Source organism: Macaca thibetana, chromosome 13, assembly GCF_024542745.1.
Source record: "Macaca thibetana thibetana isolate TM-01 chromosome 13, ASM2454274v1, whole genome shotgun sequence".
NCBI classification, from domain to species: domain Eukaryota; kingdom Metazoa; phylum Chordata; class Mammalia; order Primates; family Cercopithecidae; genus Macaca; species Macaca thibetana.
In genome coordinates this window covers 52,012,843-52,025,098 of record NC_065590.1, presented here as the reverse complement: position 1 = coordinate 52,025,098, position 12,256 = coordinate 52,012,843, and the positions used below count along the sequence as shown (strand labels likewise).

The 12,256-nt window shown below is 42.1% G+C and overlaps 1 protein-coding gene across 3 annotated transcripts in view; it reads left to right on the top strand.

The window, feature by feature from the left end:
• EML6 (EMAP like 6) overlaps positions 1-12,256 on the top strand; it is a 256,852-nt gene that overhangs the window by 204,856 nt on the left and 39,740 nt on the right. For all 3 annotated transcript variants that reach the window (XM_050754620.1, XM_050754621.1, XM_050754622.1), the window contains 2 exons: positions 6,525-6,726; positions 6,836-6,962. In XM_050754620.1, coding sequence (XP_050610577.1) covers positions 6,525-6,726; positions 6,836-6,962 — 329 coding nt within the window. The remainder of the gene's footprint in view (positions 1-6,524; positions 6,727-6,835; positions 6,963-12,256) is intronic.

The following is a 12,256-nucleotide window of genomic DNA, read 5'->3' as shown; positions in this document are numbered from 1 at the left end:
CAAGGATACCAAAGGTACACAATAAGGAGAAGACAGTCTCTTCAATAAGTGGTGTCAGGGAAACTAGATATCTGCATTCAAAAGAATGAAATTGGATCTTTATCTCACACCATTTAGAAAAATTAAAATGGATTAAAGACTTAAATGTAAGACCTGAAAACATAAAACTCCTAGAAGAAAATATAAAGAGTTTTTTGACATTGGTCTTGACAGTGATTTCTTGGATATAACAGCCAAAGCACAGGTAAAAACAAAAGCAAGTGAGACTATATCAAACTAAAAAACTTTGCACAGCAAATGAAATAATCAACAAAATGAAAAGGCAGCCTATGGAATGGGAAAAATAATTGTAAAACCCTGTGTCTGATAAAGGGTTAATATACAAAATATATAATGAACTTGACAACTCAATAGCAAAAGCCATGATTTTAAAACAGGCAAATTACTTGAATAGACATTTCTCCAAAGATGACATAGAAATGGCCAACAGGTATATGAAAAGATGTTCAACATCACTTATTAGGAAAATATAAATCAAAATCACAGATATCACCTCATGCCTATTAGGATGTCTATTTAAAAAAGAACAAGTGTTGGTGAGGGTGTAAAGAAAGGGAACTCTTGTATACTGTTATGCCCACCAACAGTGTACGAATTGGTATAGTCATTGTGGAAAACAATATGAATGTTTCTCAAAAAATTAAAAACTAATATGTGATTCAGTAATCCCACTTCTGGGTATATATCCAAAGGAAATGAAATCAGTATCTTGAAGAGATATCTACACCACCATGTTCATTACAGCATTTTTTACAATAGCCAAGATATGGAAACAACTGAAGTATCCATCAACAAATGAATGGATAAGGAAAGTATTTGTGTGTGTGTGTGTGTGTGTGTATACACACATATATATGGTGGTATATTATTCACCCATAAAAAGGAAATCCTGTCATTTGCAATAGTGTAGATGAACCTGAAGGACATGGTAAGTGAGATGAGCCAGGCACAGAAAGACAAATACTTTGTGATCTCACATATATGTGGAAGTTGAAAAAGTTGAACTCGTAGAAGTAGAGAGTAGAAGGGTGGTGGCCAAGGACTGGAGAGTGGGGGGAAATGGGGAGATGTTGGTCAAAGGGTATAAACTTTTTTATTTTATTTTTTTGAGATGGAGTTTTGCTCTTGTTGCCCAGACTGGAGTGCAATGGCACAATCTGGGCTCACCATAACCTCTGCCTCCTGAGTGCAACTGATTCTCTTGCCTCAGCCTCCTGAGTAGCTGGGATTACAGGCATGTGCTACCACGCCTGGCTAATTTTGTAATTTTAGTAGAGATGGGATTTCTCCATGTTGATCAGGCTGGTCTTGAACTACCAACCTCAGGTGGTCCGCCTGCCTCGGCCTCCCAAAATGCTGGGATTACAGGCGTGAGCCGCCACATCCGGGCAAAGGGTATAAACTTTTAAGATAAATAAGTTCTGGGGATCTGACATACAGCATGGTGACTATATTTAATTATACTGTATTATTTACTTTAAATTTGCTAATAGAGTGGATCCTAAGTGTCCTTACCAAATATACACACACACACACAGTGGTAACTATGTCATGATTAATGCATTAATTAGCTTGATTATGGTAGTTATTTCACAATGTATGCATATATCAAATTCTGTTGTACACCTTGAATATATAAAATCTTTGTTAATTATACCTCAGTAAAGCTGGGAGGAAAAAGTACATTTTAGATATCAAGATTTCTTACCCCTAAATGTTATATCATGCACATTATTATCTAGGGTTCAAGATTTGCTTATGATATTTTTTAAGTAAAATTTACATACAGTTGAAATACATAAATGTTCAGTGTTCCATTTGATGAGCTTTGACCAAAAGCTCATATACCTGTATAACCATCTCTTATGAAGATACATAGGCCATTGCCACCCCAGGCTGCTTCCTCATACTCCTTCTGGGCCAGTCCCCATGCCCCCTCCCTCCTCAGGTCAAACAACTGTTTCAGTGTTTTTCACCATAAATTTTACCTGTTTAAGAATTTCATATAAATGAAATAGGTACTGCTTTTTATCTAGCGTCTTTCACTCAGAGATGTTTCTGAGATTCATCCATGTTGCATAATAGTTCGTTCATTTTCATAGCTGAGTAGAATTCCATTGTATGGATATAACAGTTTGTTCATCCATATTCCTATGATGAACATACTTTTCCAGTTTTGGGTTATAGTAAAGCTGCTATGAACATTTTTAGACAAGTCTTTGTAGACATATGCTTTCTTTCTCTTAGGTAAATACATAGGAGTGGAATTTCTGAGTCATGGGGAAAATACATAACATTTTAAGAAATTGCCAGACCTTTTTCCAAAGTGGTATCATTTTGTATTCCCACCAGAAATGTAAGAGTTCCAGTTGCCGATACTCGGTATTGTCAGATGCATAAAATTCAGCTGTCCTGGGGAGTAGATAATGGTATCCAGTTGTGTTTTCAGTTTACATTTCTCTGATGACTAAGGATGCTGAGCACTTTCTCGTCTATTTGCTGTTTGGGAAGTATCTGTACAAATCTTTTGTCCATTATTTTAAATTATCTTTTCATTCTTAAGTTCTGTGTCAGATTTGATTGAAGAAATAGGTTCATAGCTTAAAAAGACTACTAGCCAAATACGAATTATTTTGATAGAATCACTTGTCTTCCTCTTTTTTAAAAAAGAATTACTTATTTACTTATTTTTGAAGATGGAGTTTTTGCTCTTGTTGCCCAGGCTGCAGTGCAATGGCGTAATCTCAGCTCACTGCAACCACTGCCTCCTGGATTCAAGTGGTTCTCCTGCTTCAACCTCCTGAATAGCTGGGATCACAGGTGCCTGCCACTAAAGCTGGCTAATTTTTTATATTTTTAGTAGAGATGGGGTTTCACCATGTTGACCAGGCTGGTCTCGAACTCCTGACCTCAGGTGATCCACCTGCCTTGGCTCCCAAAGTGCTGGGATTATAGGCATGAGCGACTGCATCTGGCCTCTTCTTTAAAAAAAAAAAAAAAAAATCTGATTTTTCTGGCACACTTTCCTTCCGAAATACATGAATCTCTTGCCAATGAATATTTCCAGCTGTATAGTCACACTTGTCCAACTGCTCTCACTCTGTTGAACAAAGTTCATTATCTGTTGTGAACTGAATGGTTGTCTTCCCAAATCTGTGTGAAAGTCCGAACTCCCAATGGGACTGTATTTGGAGATAGGACATTTAGGGAAGTAACTAAGATTAAATGAGTTTATAAGGGAGGGGCCCTAATCTGAGAGAATCAGTGTCCTTATAGAAGAGATGCCAGAGAGCTAGCTTTCTGTCTCCACACACACACTGCACTCTCTCCATGTGAGCACACAGTGAGAAGGCAGCTATCTACAAGCCAGGAAGAGAGCCCTCGCGAGGAACCAAATTGGCCAGCACCTTAATCTTGCCCAGCTTCTAAAACTGTGAGAAATAAATTTCTGCTGTTTAGCTACCCAGCCTAGGGCATTTTGTTATGGCTACCCAAGCAGACTAATGTACCATGCCATTGCTATATTCTCGCATTGAGTTCTATGTCATCAGTCTTGGTGATACCTGTGAGATCTTATTACCACCACACAGCTCTGTGTCCAAAATTCAAGTTCCATTTGTTAGGAGCTAAAATCATGTCATTATCTTGGCTCTTTTTCTCATTCTACTTTCCCATGAGTGGGTATTTCTTCCAGGCATTTTTCTTTCCATGCCAGATGTGTATCTTTATTAATATTCAGTTTTATAGGTTAAAGTCTTCTCAATTAGATCGTTAGTGCCCTGACAACCATCTTGTCCCAGCCTCCATGAGACAGACTCTAACCTTTGTCAGAGCCTTAACAAGAGCACGACCCATTTTTGTAGTATCTTAAACCATGCATCAGAAAACCAAATTCTGTTTTTTGACTCGATCTGTATGGCCTGCTGATTGCTTCCCATAGCCTCCCTTCCCTTCCAAACCTAGACCCTTCTGCTAAACGGAGAGAGGAAAACACCACTATGTCATTTGCATTTTTAAAACCCTCCATGCCCTCAAGTCCTTAAGTTTCCTGCTCAGAATGTCAAAAGCTCTGGAGAATGATTTTTCAGGGAGAAACTTTGCATGGAAAATTTTACAGATAGGGAAACTGAAATGTGAATGTAGGGGGTGAGTGCCCAGCTTTCATGAGATTCTCAGAAATTTCCTCCCTACAAGGGATTGGCAACCACTACTCTGGAGACATATTCCAGGTTTTTTTTTTATTTAAGACAGAGTCTTGCTGTTGCCCAGGCTGGAGTGCAGTGGTGTGATCTTAACTGACTGCAACCTCTGCCTCTCAGGTTCAAGCGATTCTCCTGCCTCAGCCTCCCAAGTAGCTGGGATTACAGGCATCCACCACCCTGCCCAGCTAATTTTTGTATTTTTAGTAAAGTTGGGGTTTCACCATGTTGGCCAGGCTGGTCTTGAACTCCTGACCTCAAGTGATCTGCCCGCCTCAACCTCCCAAAGTGCTGGGATTACAGGCATGAACCACTGCACCCGCCCATATTCCAGGTTTTTCTGGTGCTATCATCCATTATTTCATCACTCGATGAATAAGAGAGTCGTGGGGAAGCAGCAAGTTCTGATGGGGGTAACAAATGCAGATTCGGCTTGAAGACCCAGAAGGGTCATTCATCCCACTGGCTGTGCCAGGTCTTGAGGATGTTTTCTCCATAGGCCCTGCCGGGAACCACTAAACATCGCTGCCAGTGTCTCTCCTGAAACAGCAGCTGGTTTCACAGAACCTTCTACCCAGTGTCAATTCCCTTTATTGTTGCATGGAGCAGTGATCTCGTTTCCTATTCTGAGAATCTTGAATCACCCACTGCTGGGAGAATCTCTGCCTTGTTAAATCTCTTCATTGGCCCTGAATTTTTTCCTCTCTTTCTCTTCCTCTATGTCCCTTTTTTCCCCTCTGCAACCTGAATCTCATCCCTTAGAGTCTGTTTTTCCCTGAACCTTTCTTTTTTGCATTTTTTCTTCCCATCTGGAAACCCTGTGTCCCTCTTATAAGTTAAGGGTGTAGAGAGACATTTCTCATGCTCTTTTACTTCTGTAAAGAAATAGCTTGCATTTGTGGTATATAAACTGGATGTGCTCCTGCTTCCAGCTAGAAGACCAGCAGGGCACATGGCTGCAGCTGCTGTGACTGTCCTCTGTTTCCATGCCTTCTGGATCTCACATGTTCAAACAGGTTTTTCTTGGAAATTCTTTTGTTCTGCCTATGCTAGCAAACTAATGACTCTGGAGGGCCTCCTGGAAATAGACCTGCCTGTTTGCTTCAAGAATCTTTCCAGGCTCAGTACTCTACTGAGGAGTTGGCAGTTCCACTCTGCTGTCAGCTAGGGGTTGGCCAAATACAGGGAGATCTTGACCGGGAGTATTACAAAGTCACAAACGCTCCTGCACCTGTTCGCTGCCGTGTGTCTATGCTGGTTTCAGATTCTCCAGCATGCCAGTCCAAACTCCTCTGGGAGCCACTTGTAAATTAATAAAATTTTCATCTAGGATACTGGTGGCTCTCACGACCTCAGAGAGTGCGTGTGGCTGTCCAGATTGTGTAAGGTATTCCCTCGGAGTCGCTGAGAGGATGGAAAAACTCCACCTCTTTAAATGGCTCCCGCTGCAGCTGTTTTTGCCAGGCTGTGGCTCATGAGCTGAATATGGAAACTCTTTCTGGTGCCAGCTTTGATTTTGCACCACTTGTCAGGACTGCCCTGGCGTGAGCAGCTGACTCACATTCCACCCTCTGCCCTCTGCCCTCAACTGGGGATAAAGGTGGGGTGGCCTGGGCACACCAGTCAAAAAGCTTTTAGTCGTTACTGATAAATTGGGTTTTATGTATTTGGCTACGTTTGTTGAAAAGGAGCTTTATCTTTAAATCATTGTTTGAGTGTTTCTGTTAAAAATGCTTTCTAGCGTCTGTGGCAGAAACTGTTAGTTCATTTTACATCTTACTTGGGGCCCCAGGTTTATAAGAGATCTTTTGCTCTTCTGCCACTGCCTCGACTATGGTACAAAAGTCACTGTAGGGGATGGCTGTGAAGACACTTTTGATCTCAGATGTCAGCCAGACTCACAGTCAGGAGTTTACACTAAAGACCTGTGGAGACGGCACATTTGACATTTGAGAGAACCAGAACAAGCTTTCTACATGTCCACAGATTCCCAGAAAATAGGTTCTGTAGTCTAACGTTTCATTCATTCCCTCAAAAAATATATATTGAGGACCTACTGTGAGCTGGGTACTGTTTGAAGAAAAAAAAGAGACCTAGTGCCTGCCCACATGGAGCTTACATTCTAATTGAAATGTAGGGAAATTGCTGTTGAACTGTTTCTTTTGTATCCAGTAGAAGCCCGTAGAAATTAATATGGATAAATGAGCCCAGAGAAAGAAATAATGAGACAGTGGCTGGGGTAATCACCAATTTCGGGCTTTACAGGGACAGCATGCAAGATTCAAGAAGTATGTGGGGCACAGTGCACACGTCGCCAACGTGAGGTGGCTGCACAATGACTCTGTGCTGCTCACAGTGGGCGGCGCCGACACAGCCCTGATGATCTGGACCAGGGAGTTTGTGGGGACCCAGGAGAGCAAGCTGGTGGACAGCGAGGAGTCGGACACCGACGTGGAAGAGGATGGAGGTGAGCCCCCACCTGCCACGCGCCTCCTGTGCCGACTGTACCTCCCACCACCTCCCTTCCTGGGCCACTGCAAACCAACTGGTTCCCCAATCTCTTTTTGTTGTTTGAGGCTATGACAGCGATGTTGCTCGAGAAAAGGCCATTGACTACACCACCAAGATCTATGCTGTGAGCATCAGGGAAATGGAAGGCACCAAGCCACACCAGCAGCTGAAGGAAGTTTCCGTGGAAGAAAGGTATGGTGTTGCCAGGTTTGCTTGCTTTTATATCTGATGACAAGAAACTTGTTTAAACCAGAGTGCATTTTCTTTGCCCTCAAAGTTGCTGCTTGAGTCAGTCTTTTATAAATCTGCGTAGGGTCTTCACCTGTACACAGGCTTAAGCTGGGAAAAAAAAAATGCACAACTTCACAGTATGTGACAAAGGGTGGTTTATACTTTGTGGAAGTTGGTTCTGGAATGTGACTTGAATAGACATGAAATTTGGCTGGGCTAGGCTTCTCCATGCCCAGAAAAAATGCTAGGGTATTCCAAAAACAGTCCTGACTATGGCAGCTGATAGGAAAGCCTGCTGACCAGCAAGGTAGGAGGGAGGACAGGCTTCTGAGGTCATGGAGGAATAGTTGTGGAGTTGTGAAAAACCATCTTCCATTCTAACCAGAAGCTGTGCCTTATACTTCGTTCACTTGGTGTATCTTCTCTTACTGTGTCTTCATTTGCCCACATTTGTCTAGGTGGGTTTGGCAGTTCCAGCCTATCCCATTTGATTTTGTTGCCTTGGATCCTCTATGTAGAAAGTGTGTTTTCTGTTATTATTTTAGGGCTTTTCAATGTGCTATTTTAAGTATTGATAAGAATTGTTAAACACTTTAGCATTTCTAAAAAGAAAAGCTCAGAATTACTATATTACTTAATGTATCATATTCATGCTAAGAGAGGATATTGAATAAAAACTCTAATAACTAAAGAGAATTGCATGGATCTCAAAGATGTTTTAAGAATTCTGTTGGCTGTTCACATTGAGGTAGGCTCAATGTTCGCAATACACTAGTCCCACAATATGTAATTTATGAGATTCAAGTAGTTTGCATTTAGTATGGCTTTCTGCCTAACAATAACCAGTAAGTCTGACCTATCACTTCTTACTATTATGTGGGGTTTTAGATACAAAGAAATGTAACCTCCTTCTGCTCCTCCTCCTTAAATTCAGTGCCAGATGTTAAAATAAACTTGGTAAATGGTGGGTGTGCTACTGGCAAGAAGATTGAACCTAATGCAAAAAAGCCCTAATTTTTCCCTAGTGTCTTTGTTAGATGTTACAAAGATTCAGAGCTCTCTTTTAAGAAAAAATTAGAGATTTTTCTGCAGTGGTCTTTATAGTTCATTTTGCTTGCAACATGGTTTTAAAGTGGCCACAAAGAGAAAATAATTTTCCAAGTCCTAATTCTAAGAATCAAGGGGAAAAAAGAACCATATGCATAGAAGTGCATGAATAGGCCTCCCACTTAAATAATCCACTCTAAAAAAAATGACCTGAATTATACATTCCTTTGAAAAAAAACTACCCAGTCTTTCTAATTTCATTTCTAGTTTCACATACCATTACGAAATGAGTTGACATGGCCATTATCCCAAGGGTGTTTCTGGCTGATTTCTGTAACTCAATCATACATCATGCTGAGATTCTTGCTAGCCACCAAAATATAATCATTTAACCCAAGCCCCAAATTCCAAACACTGCAGCTGATTTTGAACCCAAACCAAGGCTCACCTAATCCTCTTGTCTTGTTGCCTCTTTGGGTAAGTCTGTCAAAATCTCATACTGCCCAACTTAATGAAAGGTAGGAGGACTGATGATAGAGTGGACCCCAATAATTTTTTAAAATTCAGAATTTTCAAGTTACCCCATTTTATTATCAAGCTATACCCACATCAGATAGGAAGCTGTATAGTAGCATACACTGGATTGACTCTTTTTTTTAACAAAAGGAAAAAGCCTTATAATATGAGATAGGGGTAGGCAGTTCAGTACTTTACTAGCATTAACAAAAAGTTCACACCAGGATTTAGCGAAGAAAACAATTTTGAGATAAGTCTAGGGTCTGGAGGAATAATCAAGCCTTTTCTGTGGAGAGCAACTTCCTAGATAACTTAAAAAGCCTTGACAGCCTCAATTCCCAGAAGGAACTGTAACTGGAGCACACACTGCCAGCTGCACAGCATGCTGGGAGCAGAGTGGGGCCGTGCCAGGTAGGGTCAGCTAGTAAAGAGCACTAAATGATGCCCAACTTAGCAGCCTCCATGGGGACAAATCATAATCAGAACCAAGAACAAGCAGATTGCACCAGTCCTGGTCAGTAATTTTAGGGGAGCTTGAACCTCAGAGATCAGACTGTAGATCAGCTTCTGGACATTGCCCGGCAAGTCAGGGCATTCAGGAAATTTGAGAGAAAGCAGGATGAGTGAAGGAATTGGGAGGGTGGCACAAGATGTTAAACAGCATATCTTAGTCCTCAGCTAGGGTATAAAACAGGGCCCGTGGACTCCAGCATCCTGGAATGACAGAGGGCCTGAGACAGAAAAATGTTGACATCAGAACCACATGAAGCCAGGCAGCAGTGGCCAGCTTCTCCCTGGGAATATTCAGGGCTGTTGCCCAACAGCCCCTGACACTGCTTTCTTTGGCTACTTCAAGCCCTGCTTGAAGATTTGAGAGGCAGGGGTTTTCCTTAGTGTTCCCATCATGATGCCTTCTGTATATACCTGCAAATACCTCTATATACCTGGGTGCTTTTTCTAAACACTTGGTTCAAGACATGCACCAATGAGACTAATGGGAGACGAGTACTCGAGGACTGAAAGAGATGTGAGCTTGGAACAGCCACTCCACGCAGGATCCTTAGCACTGTTTTGTCTCTTAGCAGTGTTTCAGGCAGCTCTACCTCTGGTAAATCCCCTGTCACCTAAAAACAATTAGAAACTGTGAGATGACTGTAGCACCTGTGGTACTGAGAAAAATGCCTTGAAGGCAGCTGTGCTTTATGCATCAATTACCTTTTAAGCAACTGAATTCCTAATTCCTAAATTTTAAGATAGCTGTGGACTGCTTCTAATTAGACTCAGTTATTTGACTTTAAAATAGCTGTGAGACTTCAGATCATGCTTCCTTGTACAATTGCTAATTACCTTGTGAGTTCTTATTCTTCAGAAGCCATATGATCTTTAGTTCTAATCTTTCAAAAAATGAGGAAGCTGAGAAGAAATTTACAACTGGTCTCAAAAGAATCCTGGGCTATCCCTACCAGATATATAATGTCCGTGAGGTGTTCAGCGGGTAGCCCAGTTACTCCAGCTTTCCTCTAGCACACCGGGATGCCCTGCCTTCGTGACCTAGACTCATCTAGCTGGTCCCCAACCTTGGGTGAACCCTTGGGTGTTGCTGCTCAGCTGGCACGTGTGGTGCGTGGCTGAGGAAACTCATGAAGTCTTTTTTATTTTTGGGAATCCATGCTTTCACTCCTTATCTGGGCACTCAGGGCTACCCCACGCCACCCTCCTTCATCCCCAGCCGACGTGACGCTAATTCTGGTCTAGAGGAACTCTTCCAAACCTTCCTGCCTCTCAAGTGCCATGCCCCAACCTGACACACCTCTTGCTCTCAGCTTTTGACCTCACCTCTTTTGCCATGTTTTCTTATAATGTAATCTTTTATCCATCTACAAACTTAAGATATTTCATTGATACTTAAAATGTCAGGAAAGTTCCTTTTGGGGAGAAAAAATAAAGGGGGAAGCATAGTTTTTCAGAGCAATTTAAGATGCAAAATGCTTATATCATCTCAACGTGAGGGATGGTGCCCAAATCCTGTATTCAGACTTCAGTAAAAACAGTTTTCCCCAATTCATCAAGCGGTAAAATCCCTAAGGTTTGCTCAGTACCAAATTACTAGAGTTGCCTGTAAAATGAATTTTCTTTCTTTTTTTTTCTTTCTTTCTTTCTTTCTTTTTTTTTTTTTTTTTTTTTTTTTTTTTTGAGACGGGGTCTTGCTCTGTGGCCCAGGCTGGAGTGCAGTGGCCGGATCTCAGCTCACTGCAAGCTCCGCCTCCCGGGTTCACGCCATTCTCCTGCCTCAGCCTCCCGAGTAGCTGGGACTACAGGCGCCCGCCACCTTGCCCAGCTAGTTTTTTGTATTTTTTTAGTAGAGAGGGGGTTTCACCGTGTTAGCCAGGATGGTCTTGATCTCCTGACCTCGTGATCCGCCTTCCTCGGCCTCCCAAAGTGCTGGGATTACAGGCTTGAGCCACCGCGCCCGGCCAAAATGAAGAATTTTCTTTTCACATTACTGAAGTCACACCTAGCTTACATACTGTTTTTTGATTTATAACGTAGGGGCTTTCAAGGGGGTCACCCAACCCAAACTGGCCTAAGCAAAAGGGAACTTACTGGTTTACACACCTAAGTATGCAGGGGTAGGGCAACTTCAGGTATCACTTGTTAAGAGAAATCAAATCTTGCTGCCAGGATTCTGGTTTTTTCCTTCATATCTCAGTTCTGTTCCTCTGGGTTATTACAGTTCTTCAGACAGAAAAATGGCTGCAGAACTTATAGTCTCTGGTTCAAAATCAGTAGGAAAGAATTGCCTCTGATTCACAAGTCCCCCCTACAAATGTCTTTTGAGGTGCTATTGGCTCTGGTGGGCCCCAGGCTACCCTTGAACCAATCACTGTGGGCTAGGGAGAAAAAGCCTTTGACTCTTCCCTTGGAAATAGTCACCTGCCACCATAGACTAGCAATGTAATCACTTACCCCAGAGGTGATTTGGATAGACCCAAAATAGAAAATGTCTACTACAATTCACCCTTTTCTTGTCCTATATAGCCTCTTAAAATGGCCCCATTTAAAACTATCCTAAATATAGGCCAGGCACGGTGTCTCACGCCTGTAATCCCAGAATTTGGGAAGCCAAGGCAGGCAGATTACATGAGGCCAGGAGTTCAAGACCAGCCTAGGAAACATGGTGAAACCCTGTCTCTCCTAAAAATACAAAAATTAGCCTGGTGTGGTGGCACACACCTGTAATCTCAGCTAGTCAGGAGGCTGAGGCACAAATCGCTTGAACCCAGGAGGCAGAGGTTGCAGTGAGTCAAGATGGCACCTCTGCACTCCAGCCTGGGTGACAGAGTGATAATCTGTCTCAAAAAAAAAAAAAAAAAAAAAAAAAAAACCCACCATGAAACCCCCCTATCCTGTATGTAATTTGAAATGCAGTTATGCCACCTTCCCAAAAAGAGGCGGCTCAAAGTCTCAGCCAGTCGCCACATTCAGGATCTCAGAGTACTGTGAAATTTTCTCATCCAGGTCCAGATAAACCCCTCATGGTCCTGTGGCTAATGAGAATATTAACCACCCTAACTTGCCAAATAGCGGTAAAGAGAGGACAGAATGAAGACAATTTTTTTGAATCACCACTTTGGAGGAGGGAGAACCAGACAACATGCAGTGGTCACTGGTCCAAACCATATTGCCTTCAG